We start from the raw sequence: 19,381 nt of genomic DNA, 5'->3' as shown, positions 1-19,381 counted from the left end.
CTTGTACGAGTATTAAGGTTTTAATAGTTTAGTTATAAATTATCGTCTCTTGCTAGAGTTCCGTGACCACAACGAGCTTCAACTTTTTAAACTTGGTGCTCGGCCCGCCCGGCACGGGCTCGTGAACAAAATGAATTTTAAAGTTCATAACTCAGCCGTTTCCGTTTATCTAAAGTGCCAGAAATGAGGCCGTGGCTGCCCGCGATAACGAGCGGGAAAGAGTGGTGAAACACAATCATTGCACTGCAGGGGTTGCAATTGCAATTGTGTACCCGTGACGACTCGCTTTGTAATAATGCTCAGATTTCGAAGCGAGGCGCGGAAGTAGGGCCATGGCACGCTTATTAGCTTGATTTTATAGGAACCGCAATCATAGTCGAAACAAACGAGGTCACAATCACAACCCCGAGGAACTTATTTTCAACCTGTCAGTAAAAATTTAAATCTACTGCTGATGTTACGCAAAGAAGATGAACTATGGAAATGCTTGCCATGCATTTGCGTGAAGCAACCTAATGGATTTCTCCTTGTATTTTGGCCGAGCGCCAAGAGATATGTTCGCGAAGATCCTTTTAGAGTGGAGCATATGCGCAAAATATGTAGGTAACATAAGATGATGTCATTCTGTTACTCATTATTAGCAAACGTCTTTGTGAACCGGTCTTACCTTTAAAAGGATATCTTATATATTTTTAATATACGTGTATTGAAAGGTCGAAGACTTTATGCATTCTTTCTCTGATTTATGGCAGGCGAATACATTTTTAAACCTACGCATGAGGTCGGGGCGCATACTTGGAAGTCATGCATGTATGTGCATTAAATCAATGCGGAGCCTCGGTTGTAACCTCATTCGATTCATAGATTAGTGAAATAACCTTTTATTAAATGTCCCCTAAGGTTATGCTTTACTTTTTACATAGTCTTATTAAGTACACGCATACTGCTTCGGGCTTAAAAAAAACCATTGCAGCCTGATAACAAAAGAAACAAAACACAAACACAAACAACAAAAGTAACAAAAGAAAATCTATAGTAAACTTATAAAAAACTATATGAAAAAAAAAAGTTATAAAAAACACGCGTTAGCCTTGAACGAAGAATTGATTATCATATACTTATTATTAATCCAACAAATCGTGTGTGATGTTAACCGATTAGAAAACATGAACTAGATGTATTTATGTATGCCAAAATAAAACCGGACGTTAAAGGAGGACAACACGAAGTTCTAACATTTAAAATCTAATTTGAGAGCTTTATCTAATCATCACATTGTACTTGTTGCAGTCGTATCTCGTAGCGCGTTGATCGCGTCCGGCAGCGTGGGGCTGGTCCCCGTCGGAGCCCTGGGAGCGGACGAGATGGTGCAGGAGGGGGAGGGGGCCGCGGGCGGGCTCATCGCCCCGCGCCGCCTGCCCAACCCCTGCCTCGACAGCCCGCAGAGGATGGACCTGCATCGGGAGCTGTTGTTCAACCAAAAGATGTAAGTACCTTCTGCTCCCTAGAATTTTGACGTATCCTACCGCAACTCCAGCACAAACCCTAGGTGTACAGTTAGCCAGCCTGCCAGCGCTGCTTGCAGAAAAGATGATTCTGCACCGGGAGCTACATTTCAACCGGAAGAAGTACCTGTCGCAACAATTCCAGAAGTTATCGAGGTGACGTAGGGTGAATTAGGAGTCTCATCGCCTTGTGCCGCCTACCTTTGTCTCGACAGTCCGAAAAGTATCCTTGCTTGGACCTGTACGAGTTGCTTTAGCAAGAATATTTATGTAACGCCTTGCTGCTTTTAATCAGCATCTTATGAAACGTACCACACATACCAAACTTGGTCAATGAACACTTTGTCATTCTGGAGAATCTAGATTCTCCAGGACTCTAGAGTCCTCGCTCGACATTGCCTTCTTGGAATTCTTAATGGGCAGAAAGAAATAAAACGTTGACTACTTACTTACATGACTCCATAAAGGGCTTTTAAATAAAATAATGGTATCGCTTCGGTAAAAATTAATTGAGGATCTCACTTGAAACTGATAAGAAGCTGGTTAAAGGCCAATGTACAAGAGAAGTGTACATAATAAGTGCAGCGATAAAAGTTACTTAAATATCTATGAGTGAGGCTTTAATTATTGTGTACGATCTTCACTGTATCAGCAATCGCCAATAACTTAGTTTTCATGGTGTCGTTATGTGTAGCAAATCATAATGTATGCACATAACTTTGGGTGGCTCGATAGTCCGCTATTTAAGGAGCCGTTGACGTCTAGGCATGTCTTAATACATATCAATTCTATTAATCATTATAGTCAATTCTTACCCGTGACTTGTCTGCATAAGTGCATAGAGTTTATAACAAATTCGGACATATTAGAGTTATCTATTTCGTCCATTCTATGATTGTAATGACTTTGAACTCGGTCGCAAGAGCAATAAAACCGTATCCTAAGATATGTTAGAGGTCAAATACTTTTATCTCATTCTACTTGCTAACTGTGGATTATTCGACTCCTTTTATAGATCTAATCTCTGGATTAATCGTATGTTTGGGTGGTATATTTAAGTATTGGTTTAGCCAGTGTGTAAAATAATTCCAACAATTTAGATTATGTAATAAGTAGGTTGTGAATAATTATTATATTTCAGCACTGCTTACTTTCTGAAAACACTTTCATACACTATCTTACTATTATTTGTGAACTGTATGTCTGTGTGAGCATAATTTTTATCTCGTCCGTTTTCATAATACTTTTATCGACTTTTTCTTACATATACATGTACTATTTATTTTTATTTTATATGAGAATATTGTGTGTACATTGACAACGACGTAGCGCATCGTAAAAGTACGGGCTGGCAAAAGTGGAGAAAGCTTACAGGAGTACTCTGTGACCCGATGATGCCCATCCGCGTAAAGGGCAAAGTGTACAAAACTGCTGTCAGACCAGCAATGTTATATGGTGGAGAATGTTGGCCTCTCAAGAAGCAACAATCCGACTAACTTCACGTCGCTGATATGCGAATGCTTAGGTGGTCTGCAGGAGTGACACTCATGGACAAAGTACCGAAGCGTTAGGTACATCAGAGGCTCGTTCAAAATAAGACCTATACAGGACAAGCTAATGGAAACACGACTCCGATGGTATGGTCATGTCATGAGAAGGCCGGAGGACCACATGACTAGAAAGGTGCTCGAATGTATGAAAGAACCGAAAAAGAGTGGACGACCTCGACTTACATGGCTGTCCGTAGTTAAGAAAGACCTAGAGAATAAGAATATACTCGTAGACCCAACGGCGACCCGGAACAGATATAACTAGAGAAAATTTATTAGGAGAGCCGACCACAAATAAAAATAGGATAAGGCTAGAAGAAGAAGATGTGAATATTGTGTGTGCTAAGCGACTTACTAGGTTGTTTATGTACATTGCAATTTCACTATAAGTAAGTTACCCGCGTAAGTTACTTACGCAAGTAAAACTTACATGTTTAAACCCGGCCTTAGAAAATGTACCTATCACAAATACGTATAATATAAACGCCTTTTCAACGTCAGTTCAAGAATTCACCATTTATTTTAAAATCACTGACACTTGACTCACGTCACGACAGAGCCACGTCTATTGGCTTCCTTTAAGAAATGAAGCACTTTCTATGATACCTTCCCTCATTGTTCCCGAGGACCCTTCTGGGAAGCACTTCGCACCTTCCACTCAATACGCTTTGTGCAAAACTGGAAAGTTCGCTCTCTAACAAGCTATCTCGCCGGTGTAAAGATACGTTATGCGGTATTCTAAAAGGTAATATATTTTTTAGAATATACGTCTAAATAATCGGTATCTCAAATTGTCAAATAAAGAGATAACCTGTCAATACCGAAATTTTCAATATTGACAGGTTGATTGATATGATTGATAATACTTTCTGGTATAGTCCAGAGAGCTCATTATAGTATTTTATGCAACAGTTGTATAAGAAGGGTCAAAAAAGGCGAGTGGCGTGAGTTACAATGTGAGCCGGAGCCGAAGGCGTAGGCGAACATTGTAAAGGAATACGCCACGAGAATTTTTTGACCTACTTATACAATGTTGCATACAATATTTTTCCTACGAGTCAACAAAAATAAATCTTAATTTAGGTAAACAAATTACAGCAAAAGTATATAGCCAAGACGCGCGCGCATACCTTGTGACGCGCCCGGCCCGCCCCGGGCCGCGGCCGGCCGGTCGGCGACACCTCCTCGTAACTCATGAGGCCCTGGTACTTGCTACTTGCTAAATTAAGTTTTTGGACAGTTTTTTCTCAATTTTGGCCACCGTAGCCTACGGAGACTAACAAGCAACGCTAAGCGGTCTTCGTAGTCTATGGGTGTTGCTATATTACGGGTGTCACATGCGTGTTTCTGACTTATGAAGTAATTATTTTTACTATGCAACCAAATGAATATTTAGTTTAAAACTGTATTCGTTTTTGTTTTGTTAGGTTGGTAGCCATTAATCGCAGTAACATTATAGCTTATAAAAGCACAAGAGCTTTTATGAGGAATAGACAATATAGACTTTTCTTGAAATCTTTTATGTATGTTCTTATATTCGTGTTAATGAATGCATAAATGACAGATAACAGTAGAGGAGTAGGAAAAACAAATTAAAGAGGCGAGGAACTTCCTAATTGAACAAAATCTTTTATGCATTGGAAATAATATAACACGGACTTGTCATTGTTAAATGCCGACAGTTGTTTACTATATAGATGGTAACAATCGTTTTTGACTGTTTTTGTTGCTTACCTATTTTCGTGTATTTGTTACGCACGTGTCACAGTTGTTTTGACATGCAAAATTGACGTAAGTAAATACTCCTCATATTTTCTAGAAATAATGGGTAACAGTAAGTTTGTAAAATAATATCTTCATAGAACGTACTTACATTACACATCGTCAAGTACGGTTCACTATTGGCTCTGAATTTGTGGTAGTAATTAATGTGACGCCATAAGTGTAATCTTTTGTTCGCACCGAGCAGCTAAGTAAATATTATCAATATTATCTTTGTAAATAATTACAATTAACGTACGATTAAACAGCTGCTTCATTTCTAAATTCTGTCACTAACAAAATGTACGCGTGAGCCGTATAGTTACAATCAGTATTCAAGTAAGTGTACGGCAGGTTATTTGAACAATAGATCGGTTCCCAAATTCTTCACGCCGGGAACCGACGGGTGCACTTTTTGTGGGCATTCTTGGCTTGAACCAACGAGAACTTACTAATGAATGCCCGGGAAGAACGTATAGCGTTGAAAATTAAAAAGAATTAGGTCTCGAAAATTCTTTAGTCATATTTAGGATTACGGATAACTAAAGAATTACCATACAGAACTTAACTACACAAGTTTCCATCTCTTTAAAATTGCATTTCATTGAAAGTAAACCTAGTTTTTACGTATAAAAACAGTGTTAGTAAAATATCTTAGTTAAATCAAAAGCCTAGACTAGAAGGCCTAATTGATAAAACCGGATGTTAGTGAAGGAACTTAACGTTAATAGTTGTCTGTCGGCCCTATAATTCTAATAAACAATGTGTGACGTTTTTGATTGAAGAAATGTCACTTTGGCACTGACAGATCGCATCGCTGTGACATCTTATAAGCATTTTTCAAATTGGGCCGTGAACCATCATAATAACTATAAAGACCTCTTACAAATTAATGTTTCTGTTTGTGTAGGTACATTTCAATATCTATTTGTAGTATGACCGGATGAAATACTGAAATATGAAAGCATAGTTTTACTCGTACAGAACATGGAAATGTACATAAATGCGCATTGCAGCACACATGTTGGCTTTTTGCTATGTTCGGATTCTTAGAGCACAGGTGCACCGCATCCTGCCTCGTCCTGTGAGCCCGGCGTAATTATCCAACATCTGTCTCCGAGCCGCAACTCATAAAATAAATTGCGTTTAATTTATATTTATACACTTTTATAAACCCGTTCACTAACGTTCAGCTAGAGTAGCATGGTTTAGAGTAGTATATCTGCAATAAAAAATAAAGTTATCTTAGCCCGTACCGTACGTAATGCATTTTGTTTTGTAGTGTTAACATTTTCAATTATTTGTAAACAACTTTACTTATTACTATTTTTGGTAATGAACGATATGTCAATCTTACTGTTCACAATTGCAGTCAGACATTTTGGTGAAATAGCAATTGTTTTTTTTTATATATTTATTCCAATTGTTTTAATAATGCTCTAATTAGGAACGAGCAGTCTTTGTGCCCAAGAGTTAACCACCGAACATGCTAGCAGCTGTAATTATTTTATTGTCACTGTATTTATACTGTTAAACGTCATTATCGTTTATCCATACAGCCACTGACCCGGTTATCGATTAGCAATTTCTGTTTTTATTCCATATACCACAATTGTTTAGCGAACGTTATGTCATATTCTCACATTCCTAATAGTTGCTACATGAGTTTTGCAATTGAAAAGAACGCGTTGCTCAATAAAAGTATCTCACCGGCATTCCCCGGGGTTTGAATTGGAAATAAAAAAAGCTGGAAAAAACGTGGGAATATTTCCAGTTTAAGAATCTATTGGGTTTGGTTGTAAACTAATGCTTTATAATTGGGCCTCGATCCAATTGTTGTTATAGGTCGGGATTTGTTTACATTATCTCCCATGAAACCGGATGCCGAAACTATTGAGTTTTATGAGTTTATGTAAGGTTGAAAGTTATATAATAAAAAAACTTAATAGTAGCCGGTAGCGCACTGTGGGTCCCGCAGCACCACAACAACGGCTCTTGTTACCGATTTAAATAAATTGTTTAACTTCTAGGAACCCTAACAACCGTTCACAGTCAGACCAGAAAAAGTATTTAATAAAATAAAATATGTTAAACATTTCATTTACAGCTGTAAAAGCGCATGGACACATTAAAGGAATTCATTTATAGTGTCCACGCACTTTGGCATGGATATTATTTGGACTTACATTATGGTATAGGCTCTAGCAAGACTTATAAACAGAAATCATAATCTTGATGCTTTCACTATTAAATGGTATTGGGTTATATTTGGAGAGCTAGACCAGTAACTCAACAATTCTGCATCTTGATTATAAACTACGTGTTTTGGCCGTAACAGTTTTCCCCGTACAAATCTATAAGAATAATTTTTATTTTCATTATTTGCCTTGAATATTATGTCAAGTAATAGTTTCATGATACGAAACACCGAACAGTTGAAATCTACAGTCTACACACAATACCGACGCCGTCATATTGAAAATAATAAAATAGCGACTCATTTTGAGTGTTAGGTACTTGTTGATTCAGCTAATTTCCCGATGAGCGTGCCGTCACCATCTCGGTCTGGTGTGCTATTCCAATCGTTTCCCAATCGTAGTCGAGTCGCACGCTACTGCCAACCACCAACCAGTATAAGTGAATAGCTGAAAATTTAAACACAAGTCAGAGTTACATTTGTTGGACTGGGCGCTCAACTTTGTAAGCAATGATAACACACGGTCTGTTATTTCCGCGCCGCCGGCAGTGCGCCCTGACGGAAGGAAGCAATTCCCAGTCGGCTAACGGGAGTGCAACGCTATACGCAAACACTGCAGCTATAGGAATGTTCCCATCACACCACTGAGTCGTCTCGCCGCACTGACTTCCCAGAGTTTCCATTACAACAGATGGCTAAGACGGTAAGCCGAGGAAATCCAACTTTTCTTAGTCGAACTTTAATCTTACGTTATAGGAGCATTCTATGCAATTATCAACCGTTGTCCCGTAAAAACTCGAATTAATTTCTGAAGACTTGCAGGTACAAGAGTTTCCTTTTCTGTGACTAATGGACAAAAAGATGCACAGAAAAATAATCGCCTGCTTTCAACGCCGAAAAAACTCGCAACTCAGGAAATAAAGTTCGTGGAATGCTCCTACAAATGTTCATTATTATTTAGGTACCACAACGGGAATTAAACGTGTAAAATGACTTAAGTTTTAAATTTACCGGTTTTATTTTAATAATTTAGGTGACAACGCAGTCCTCGAAACGTCGGAAGTAAATTTAATTTTACGTGATTAAGTCCCGTTGTAGTAAATAATAATGAGTGAAATTCGTGAAAGTGTGTTCATGCTAATTTCTTATTTATTGATAGAAGTAATCACAGCTTTCAGCCACATTCGATTCGGGCATCGCGTGAAATGCCCGAAAAGTGCAGGTAACCAAATCCAGTGGAAGTATAAGCCATTTCCCGATTAATCAGTTGTAAACATAGCACGCAAACATTAAACTTTGCTATCGACATCGCCGATCTGATCGCGGAAAATCAATCGCAAGACGTTTATATCTGATACGATAACTTCGTTACTTCGCAGTTGCCGACTTGCATTTACTCGCTCCGCGGCCTTTACTGATTGCATTTCTGATAGGTACGCGCGTATTTGAAGTCTGGAGGCCCAAAATATCCTCATCGTTTGCCGGTTGCATATTCTTATTTCCACTGTACAAAATATCGAGCTTTTGGTATCCAAATTGTTACATGAAAAGTATTTGAAGTGCCCAAGGCAAGTTTATCTAGTCCCGAGAATAGCCGTAGGAACTAGTTTGTGCGAAAGCGACATTTATCTGAATCTCATCTTTCGACCTTAAGGGAAAATTAGGTAGAGTCTTGTTCAAATTTCTCAAGTGGACAGCTTGACTTATAGAAGTTCTTAAGAATGTCTTTGCTGCCGTTTTGACGTGTCTTTAGCCCTTAAACAATTTGATATTGTTTTCTAGTCATTCGATTACGAACTCTTCTTCTTATTCTTCGATTCTTATTGTAAATATGCGTTTTTGTTTGAACGATGGCAAGTTTGTTGCCGCTCTGGACTTAGGGTTAAACACAGTTACTGCACCTAAACTTATGATCCCCGTCGTCGAACTCGAACCTCGGGCGCCAGTTACTTACTCTGTTCTGCCTGGTGGCCTGAATACGATATGTAAATAGCGTTACATTTCTCCAACACCGCTCGGGCTGTAATTAGTCGGGATTAAACCGTTGGTACCCGTGGTAATGGGACGTCAACTCGATTCCAGTGCACTTCTCCCGCGCCGTTTGCAGGCCAATCGTAAATTTCTGCTCTGCTGAACTCGCTGATTGCAAACTTATTTTAGGCTTATATAATGGAAAATATCTACGTGTTTTTGTTTGATGTGTGTACACGCTGTCCGGCTTTAATTACCGACTGGTCTTTTTTTGCTGAAACAGAGGTGTGAAATTGAATCTGTTTATAGCAATTTCGGATAGTATTCAAGAAATAACTCTACTTATAGTAGTGTAACATTCCTGTACATGTATCTCTGTTGTATCGTTAGTTATTGCATAAAAAATAGACGACATGTTTGACGTCATAAATGCTGCACACATGCAAGTTATATATTCCTTTGCGTGGGAAATATTTAAAGGAACTGTAGTCAACACACATATCTATCTCATCTAATATTGAGTGCCTACTGCATTAAATTAACAACAATTGCGTAATTTTATTGTTTATCAAATGCATAGGTATTATTGGGTTGTTGAAATCACTACATGTTTATCACGTTGAGTAGATTATAGGTACATGTGGGTTGGTTAGTTAAGTAAGTGGGAGTACCTAACTACTGATAATTATTAACCACATTAATATTTGAGTAGGCTAACCTATGATTTCGTATTAGGTATGCTTTAATGGTTTGTATCAGTAATTATTAGTGATCATTGATCTGTTAAACTGAAAACTCCTAAAAAATCTTTTTATTTTATTTAATAGTATGAAATTTTCCTAAATGATATTCCTAGATATATTAAATATATTGGCTAGTAACAGTAACTTCTAGAAAAAATAGCTTATCGATGCCTACGGATTGAACCGACCTTGTGCGTAACTATTATAAGAGTACGGTTCACGCTGCTATTTTAGTTGAAACGTTTTTGTGAGATTAGACGTGTGAGGTGCGAGTAAATGTTTCATACAAATGACCTGTCTGGTTACTATCAGCACTATATCTTAAACACGATCTTATCACCAATCCTTCAGCAAACACTATAAATACGAGCAAGCATGCAAACTTTATTCTCCTTGTAGTCAATGTTTTAATGTGGAAAATGTTTATCAAACAATAGCAGTGCAAACGATATTGCTAATTAACACGTGATTAGTGTTTGGTCGTCCAAACATTACCTTATATGGCCATTAAAAAAGGAAGTGATAACATTCAAGTCTCCGATAAGCAGCTTTGAATTATCGCAAGTTCACGGTAATTCAGAGCGTTAGGTTCTGTTATATTTAGGGTTGCCATAATTATTGAATTGAAACTAATACGGGGTAAGGGGGTAGTAATTAGTTGGAGAGACACTGGTTCAACAGAGATGATTGTTACCATATATTTATGTAGGTATGGAACAGCTAAAAATACGGGACACGATACTTAATACGGGATGTATGGCAACCCTAGTTCTACTAGGAAACCAAGTATACGAGCCGCCGGATAGTAAACGGGTGCCTTAGCTTATCGCTTGCCAAAAGGCACATGTGAGTTGCCGACTTTTTATGTATTAACGACAAAATTTGTCAACATCAAAGGTCGGCAAATCGCGACTCGCGGGCCGGATGCGGCTCTGTGGCTCTGCAATTGCGGCTATTCAAGACATCTACCCAATAATACAGTATATCAGATTTATTAGATCAGTGAAATTAACTTATATATTACCTACGTTTTGCATTTTTCGATTCTCGTGATAGAGAACACTTAATGCTCGATAACTCAATAGCTAATCAATCAAAATTAAAAAGGCTAATTATTAATGTATTTGATAACATTCAAGTGAATGTTCTTTGTATTTATCCCTTTATTAAAGTTTTCTATGTTATCTATTTCAGAGGCAAGAACGTCCTGAACCAGAAGAGCGAACTACAAAAGGCCCTTTCAAAACACAAAGAAAAGCAGATCTTAAATCAAGTTAAGGAACACAAGGAAACGCCAGGTAAAAATATTTTCTATGGTTCTTATTCAGTTAAATGTCAAGGTTAAAAGCTTATCTTAGGTATTATGATGTATGACGTCATAATGCTTCTCAACAGATAAAATTGCTAGTTTTACTTTGAGTAATAGTTTAATTTAGCTTGTGGTTTATAGTTTAGAATTAAAAACTATGCAAGAAAAATAATAACGATTTGACTATGTTATCTGCAGTATCGACACGTTACAAATACGACATGATTTTTTAACATTATTGGGTCATAGGTAACGAATGTAAATAGTAGTTTATGTGACTGCTACATAATGAAAGGCATTAAAACACAAGTGTGGGTTTAAGAAACGAAAAGAAAGTGAGTTTTAATGCCTAATTATGTGGAGTTACATACACTATTTTATCTACACAAATTATAAACTTTCTATGATATATTCACTAACCCAAATTACAGCCAACATTGGGGCATCGTTGCTCTTTTGGCGGAACTCGCGGATATGTGGCGGCGTCGCCGAAATTTGTTTATCGCTCATTTTAAACGAAACTTTTGCTATAGTTACTTTAAAGACAACAAACAAACTCATTTTATATTTAAAACTAATTAAAAGATAATCTGTACATCAAATGGCGGTAAATGAAAACTTTTTTCACGCATGTCCCACATTCGTAGTTTTTTATTTTTATTCAGAGACTTTCCGTTTCGTTCGACACAAACCAACATGCGAGATTTGTCAAAATTGTATGCAATTTACGTTATAAGTTTGATATGTATAAGAAAATCAATATTATTTTCTAAATGAATTGTGCTAATTACCTTGACCGAACGATTTCTAATAGGTATGTATAATTTAGATTCCGCTAAATTCAACTCATGAATTAAGTTAAAAAAGTACTTAATTAAATTTCCTTAATTGCTAGGTTGCATTACTATTGATTGACGGTCAAGCAATAATTTCAAATGTGAAATCGCTGCAAACTGCGGATGATTTAATACAATACTTGCGAATTGAACGATTCTATAGATTATACAGTGTGTATTTTTTATATAACCGCAAACTTAAATTAGACGTCAGTTTTAGTGCTATAAAACGATTCTGAAAGATTTTTTCAATATAGTCTTAACTACCCGAGCATAATTAATTTTGAAATTTTTTCGAGCGGCAATTTATTCCGTACAACATGGTCACTTGTGACAGTTGTGACGTCGTGTCATTAAAAGCGACGTTTTGAGTTAAAACAAAGTAGTGATACGTTGCTTGCTGAATTATTTTATATCGAAAAATAAAAATCAACCATTTTTTATAAAAGCTATGAAAGTGTGTTCATTAAAGCCTAAACTAACTACCTTTTAATTATGCGGTCGTATCAAAAATACACGCTGTGTATCTTGCCTAATAAAAAACTAGTTACCAGTAAAATTAATAACACTACATATCTTGTGTTATACAAATAAATAGCGTAATCGTCATCGTAAAAATATACTTACTCTTTTTTTACTTCGTTGAAATAAGGTAAAAAGTTAACTTCATAAAAATCTTTATAGAGGTTGCCCAGTGCCGAATATATACAAACGTGCACTCCCAACATGGATTCGTGTTCCTTATCAGTGACAAGTTAGAAAATTATCACCAATCCGCGCCGATATATGTGATGGTAACTGTACATAAGTTGCATAAGGCCATAAAACTTAAGGTAAATAAACAAAACTCGATAATCTCTATGTAACCTATCGGAAAGGAGAACAATCATGCAATATATCACCCGAACTTGAAAGCTCCCTGAGCACTCGGACGTCGGTATTCGATACCAATCCATATCGGTATAAGGACGGTATTGCGTTCGATTGTTTAGTCGCACGTGCCGCATAATATTAAGGGAGTATCCGTGTATGGCTACTATTGGGTACAACATAATTCATAATAATAGCGACAGTAGAAGACGCTAATAATCTTGGCGGAAGGAAATTGATGGCTCAGATTTCTTGAACGATATTCGACTAATAATTTCGGTGTCAAATTATGGCGATTCATACAAATCGACGAGACCATGAACTAATCTACTAGTCCATGACGAGACTGAACTTTCAATGCCAAAATCAAATTCGATAGTTTAACTACCGCTTATTAAAAATTAATATAATTATGTAGGTATTAAAAATGATTCTTAATGTTGCATTGGAGGGATATGCTCAATTAAGAGCAGGTCAAACGAATCCTTTGCTTTCTGCTTAAAATATCTAAACTGCAAAAACGCTTTTAACTTTTACATAACTTCATTATTTCCAGTCGGCGCTATTGCGTTTACAGCAATGGAATTCTACACTTTCCAAAAGTTTAATAGCTAAATTGATAATAAATTGACATTGTTACTCAAACTTGCTAACAATGTTAACTTGAAAACATGTAAACAATGTTGCTAAAACAAAAGCAAAAATCAACTTGTTATAAACAGAGTTCATGACATGGCGATACTTGAAATGGGCGTAAATATGATAAATTTTATAATACGAAGAGAGTTAATGTGTTGTCACAAGATTCTCAATATTATTGTGAGCTTTCAGAAAACACTGTACAATTGCGGCTAAACGTTAAAATGTGTTAACAATGTCGTTCAAATACTGCAGTATTCCACAATGCAAGCTTTATTTTCGCACTTATTCCGGTATTATAAAAACAGGTTTGAGGCGAGTTATCGAAGTTGTTTTTGCGTGCATATTCGGCCGGGCTCCGGTCCGGACCGAGCCCATACGACACAGGTGCAACGGACGTTCACCTCGATCCCCACATGTCACTCAATCTCCTTAACCTACTACCTCGCTTTGATATGCGCTCCAGCAATCGTTCTCTTTCGCGAATAAATACCTATTCATGGTGTCATATTTTTCTTTGACATGGAGATTGCTTTAGCTGAGTTATCCAAAGATTGCTGATAACCACTACCTATCTTTTACGAGTGTTGCTTGATTTAGAATGTCAATAAGATTGAAAAAATGTGCATATTATTTAAATTTTATTTAATCCCTCAATTATTTATTTTATAAGTACATTAAATTCTCTGAACAGGTATGCGATTATTATCAAAACTGCATTACATGTTTCATCGAAATAATGCAGCATAGTTAGCTTATGTTATGTGGAATACTTGCGGAAATGATCGATCAATACATTAACTTTAATATGCGAGTTACTATTTATTAATTGTGCATTAATATTGCTAGTTGCTACACATATATTCTTTGACTTGTTTTAAATTTCTGGTACTTGCACGGATGACTGACAAAGATAAAATGACGAGGTTTAGTAATTCTTAGGTAGGTATCAAGTCTAAAAATACTTGCGTGATTAGCTGGTTCATTAGTATGTACTTATTCATTTTGGCTAGTCGTACTAGATTGCCAGTTATTCATGTATTTCCTTTACGGATGTCGATAGCCAAAGTTAATTGAAAGTGAAATTACATGCAGTGTCCAGTCTCTAAACCGAGCGAGTCTAGCGTGGGAGAAATTGCCTTATGCCGCGGACTGCATTGCAAAATGCATACATTAATTCACTTGATACTTCCTGATTGTTAGTGTTTACACTTGTGTGAACAATGTTCATTAGTGTTTTGTCTTGTAAGTTGCCCCACTACTAATTAAAGACGGTTGATTCAGCGGTTGACTTCAAGAATATGTCTCAGTCATATTATTATTTGATGAAGTAGAAGGGCACCCGACTATATTATTTATAACTATGTCTTTCAAGTCATTCTTACCTATGATGTATTTTTTTATACTTGTTTAAAAAAAGTTGCTAGGTTTTCTTGGAGATTTGTTTTGATCTGAAATATATTTTCTTAACTGATACATGAAATACAAACCAGTTTCAGAAATAAGCCTTGTTTTTTTATGATTAATTACTATTTATAGTTAGTATTAACTTGCCGGGACCTCCAAACCGAACAGTCTACACACTGTTTAAATTAAAACGATAATTTGGACCAAGCAAACATTTAGATTACGAAGTGACGTTATTTAAGGAAAAATAATACTTGCGGCGTGACTGTGTGGCTGTGGTACCTACTATATATACCTAGTCAAATTCCAAATTATTCGTGCATGTGACCAATAATGCCAAAAATACCTAAATATTTCGTTAATGAGGTCGTGTACACATATCTATTTTGGTTTGAAGGTCATTCTAGAAGGAAAGCAGGAGAACGAGGATCCTATAAGTAGACTAGGCTTGCATGCTAGTCTGTTCACGAAAAGAAAGGGATAAAGTATTGGTTTGAAAGTTAACCTAGCACGGAGTCTCAAATGTCTCAATAATGCATAGAGAAGCCGGCAGATGACCGAACGAGATGCTATTATGGAACTTTCAGTTGGAGTAGCAGAGAAAGTGTTATGATTGTTTGTCCTTAATACAGTGTAATTTTTTATTCTCCACCGTAAATTTTAGTATGGCTTATGGTGGGCTACAAATAACCCGACCAAATTACGTAGGTTGTTTTTGGTAGGTTTTTTCAGGAATGTTAAAACGTGTTTTTAAATTGGGGCATTGCGTATGTTCTGTCCCTCACGGGCGCACGCGTATAGCATATGTAGTTGATCCTATCATCTATGCAATAATGTAACTACAGGCTGGTTTTCGATAAAGTTTACAAGGTGCGAAATGTTAGCCAATTTTAGTAGTGAAACTGTTTTTAAATTTTTAATTTAAGTCATTAGTTATTTTATCCCAGATTTATAAACTTCCTAGTAAAATGTGGGTGGTGCACATAATTGACGCGAAATCGATCGGAGTCGTAAGGGCGATATTGTATTTATGCAACCAAATCCGGAAACTTATATCGCCATAGTTTGTCAACGCACCGCGCCATCTATCGAACGACAGTAGATGTTTGCATAAGTGAGCTGTGCTTTTCTCGTTGCAGAACTAGAGCGAGCCATAGCGGAGCGCGCGCGGCGGCTGGAGGCGGCGGCGCCGGCGCCGGAGCCGGACCCGGCCACCAACGCCACGCTGCAGGAGCTGCGCGCGCGCCTGCGCCACGCCGCCCCCAGTGAGCCCGCGGCCCGCTAGGTGCCGCTACTAGCTGCTTAAATATTAGTGCTAATATCGACACTAATCGAACCCTGAAAATTGGAGAGTGAACTGAAATAGTGACCATAGAATGCCGCTCCTAAACTGCCAAATTCTCGTTTTACTAGGCTTTTGATATTTTGGAATTGCTCGACACTAGACAAGGTTCCTTTTAAAACAAGAAAAAAAAAGAGAATCGTCATACATCCGATATTTAAAAAATAAATTTTGGTATTATGACAATTTGAGAACATGATAATTCAACCGTCAGCAATGCCTATATTATAATGATGTACCTAAATGTGGGAGGTGCAATATTGCTAATAATTTTATGGTAATAGCTTATGGATAACAAAAAGAAAATGACAAGGCACTGAGAATTTAGTATACATATTTCTGTAGGCCTAACATATGTTTTTCTAATTGTGTTAATTAGGGAGGGACGGGTAGCGTAACTCGCGGGCGAGATACTGTCGCGCCGCTCCTGTGCTGGGCCTACTGTAGCGGCATCTAGTATATTGTAGATCAACCCCTTATCTAATTACATGTTGTTAATATTTATGCTTAGCAGTCATCAGTATTCAATTGCCGTAAAATTAATATTTACTATGGCTAAATCATACCATTTTTGGCTAAGCTTGAATATTGACATAAATAATTTCCAATTTCATGTTGAGTATTACATTAAACTTCTCGTTACCTTCTTACTAAATTCTGTAGTGAGTGAACCTAAAAAAAGTATACAACATTGCAGGTAAAGCCCTTTATTCAAAATGAAAAAAAAAATTGTTTCATTTTATCTTGAAAGTAATTTAATATTATCAGTAACGACTAGAATTAAAATTATAGCCATGTTCTTTGTAGCCATAAATTAAGATTCTGTAGACTATAAAATACTTGACGAATAATGGAAATAAACATAAAGTCGATATTAAGTGAGACTACTCGCGACATCTAGTAAGGGCATTCAGTAACTCGAGCCCCCTGCTGAGTAGGGTGACGGAAACTTCGGGCATAACTTTAATTTGAAGGGTTATTAAAATATAATATTGTTGGTTGAATGAGTGATGCAATAGCGGGTGTATTGATTATATAAATAGCATGAGCAAATGTGGTAATAATGGTGATGTGTGCAGTGTGCTTTGAATGCGAGTCATAGTTTTACGGCTATTGGTTGACCTGTCGTACAGGTATTTGGGATTCACTTTGAGTGTCGCAAATATAGCGTTGCGTTCTTGGCATTTTGATTGCACTATGTGCATCGGTAAAAGTTGCTTTAGCGGCTACTTAGGTGTGAATATAAGGCGCTTCAATCGTCGTTCGTACTAACTTTGGTTACACAAACTGTATTAACGACGATGGAATCGCCGGAAGAACAACCCCATAAATTATTTATCTTCAGGACAGGAACTATTATTTTGTTACCGTATATTAAGTGCACTATTATTTCAGTTCGATACTACGTATACTTATAAATCTTATAATTATCGTCTCGAACAAACGACTGAGAAGGGACTGCATGAGGTATCTAATTATAATAAGGGTAACGTCGTGTAACCAAGAGAATGAAATATTTTTCTAAACTTTTTAATGTCACAAACTTAACATTTTGTCGTCTGTAGAGTTCATTTATAAACATTTACTGTTCTCGTTAACTCCTTACTTGTCTATCATAATACCCATGTGTATCGAGGTAATTGTGTAATATTAACTATTTTATTACATACTTATAGAGTAGGTAAATGTTGAAAAAGAATATAGAATGTATTATTAGTGAAAATAACTCGTAAGCGTGATTTAAATGTAATAAATTATTTTGAATTACAAAATAGAATTCTTATGAATTGTAGAATCAACGATATTATATTCAGAAACAAACCCATAGAGACTTAGACCTAGTTTATTTACATATAAATATTGCACAAGTATCCAACTTCTATGAACTTATTAAGTGCACCAATAACCTATAGATGACCAGTACGTTTAAAAGTGTTCATAAAAGTGATAGATGATAATATTTTTGTATACATCATTATTCCGTAGACTAAATGTCTGCAGGATTAAATTTTTATAATGGTTGTTTTGTTTGGTTACCCTAGTCCTACGCTTTTTAATTGGTTTTTAAAAAGTTAATTACCTAACTAAATGTATGGAGTTAAATTGAAATCATAAATGCATTCTAACGAGATGCTTCGAAATCATAATGATACCAAATCTTTATGTATGTCTATTCAAGTTGGTTTAGGGCGTGTAACGAATCTCTGGATAATTACTATATTATAAAATAACCACATTCTACCTTTTATATGCTATGCAGTGTCGTATAATTATAAGTTATAACTTTATTTTTTGTTGCTCTCCAAATAAATGTACACAAATGGTATGACAGTTCAAATTATGACCAATAATGCTAACCCACTTAAAGGTGTAATTTCTAAAATATTGGGTTCTCTCCATTGTGCCTATTATATATACATATACGTAGTTGTTATTTACTTTCAGAGTATTAATTATTTATATCAGATTAAGGTAGGGATATTATAAAGGATGAGAATTCTCGAAAAGCTACGAAATTTGCATACCATTCCACTTGTTATTCTTTCACTTCGATGTTTTTTTTAAATTATTATTGGGAGCTGCTTTTTGTATGTTAAGTGTTAAGTTGTTTGTGTCCTAGTACAAAGTCTTCAGTGCAGGGCTATTGTTTACCTGAGCTTGTGTAAGCAACGTGGCCATTTTATTTTAATAATTTAATGTGAATTATAGTATTAAGTAAGTTACTCTTCGTAATGGCAGACAACGTTTTCACAATGAAAACTGTACCCCTAGTGTAAATAAATTCGATTTCCAAACGTGACGTACGCGTTTGCGTTTAGTCTCATTTTGTATTGGATTTCGAAAGAGCGCGCCAAGCGGGACGTTTTGGAATCTCAAAATCCTATACAAAATGAGACTTAACGCAAACGCGTTCGTCACGTTATGATGTCGATCAAAGTTACACTAGGGGTACTGTATTAAGAATTCAATAATTTCTATAGACAAATAAAAGTGTTTTAGCAAAATTTAGTTTTATTTAGTGTGCACATTAAAAAAAGTACCTAGCGAATAACTATTATATGTATCATACTGGCAAAGAGCATATAATCACTACGTTTTCATACTGGTATGCAAATAAAGATCTCTATCTCTAAAAAAAAAAGTTAAAAAACAAAATGGACGACCTACATTCCACAGATAAAACACAGATGATACGCAATTTTGGAATTATTCGAACAGAGTTGCTAACCCGCAATTTTTCAAATTTGCCG

At 36.4% G+C, this 19,381-nt stretch overlaps 1 protein-coding gene across 1 annotated transcript in view; it reads left to right on the top strand.

Moving 5' to 3' along the window:
• LOC133519990 (actin-associated protein FAM107A-like) overlaps positions 1 to 19,135 on the top strand; it is a 51,286-nt gene extending 32,151 nt beyond the window's left edge. The window contains exons 2-4 of the mRNA XM_061854214.1: positions 1,291 to 1,486; positions 10,922 to 11,025; positions 15,928 to 19,135. Of these exons, the coding sequence (XP_061710198.1) occupies positions 1,291 to 1,486; positions 10,922 to 11,025; positions 15,928 to 16,073 (446 nt within the window). The 3' untranslated portion in view covers positions 16,074 to 19,135. The remainder of the gene's footprint in view (positions 1 to 1,290; positions 1,487 to 10,921; positions 11,026 to 15,927) is intronic.
• Positions 19,136 to 19,381: the final 246 nt, after the last annotated feature.

The sequence above is a fragment of the Cydia pomonella genome, chromosome 7 (genome assembly GCF_033807575.1).
Source record: "Cydia pomonella isolate Wapato2018A chromosome 7, ilCydPomo1, whole genome shotgun sequence".
NCBI lineage: Eukaryota > Metazoa > Arthropoda > Insecta > Lepidoptera > Tortricidae > Cydia > Cydia pomonella.
This window is presented reverse-complemented; position numbering and strand designations above follow the sequence as displayed.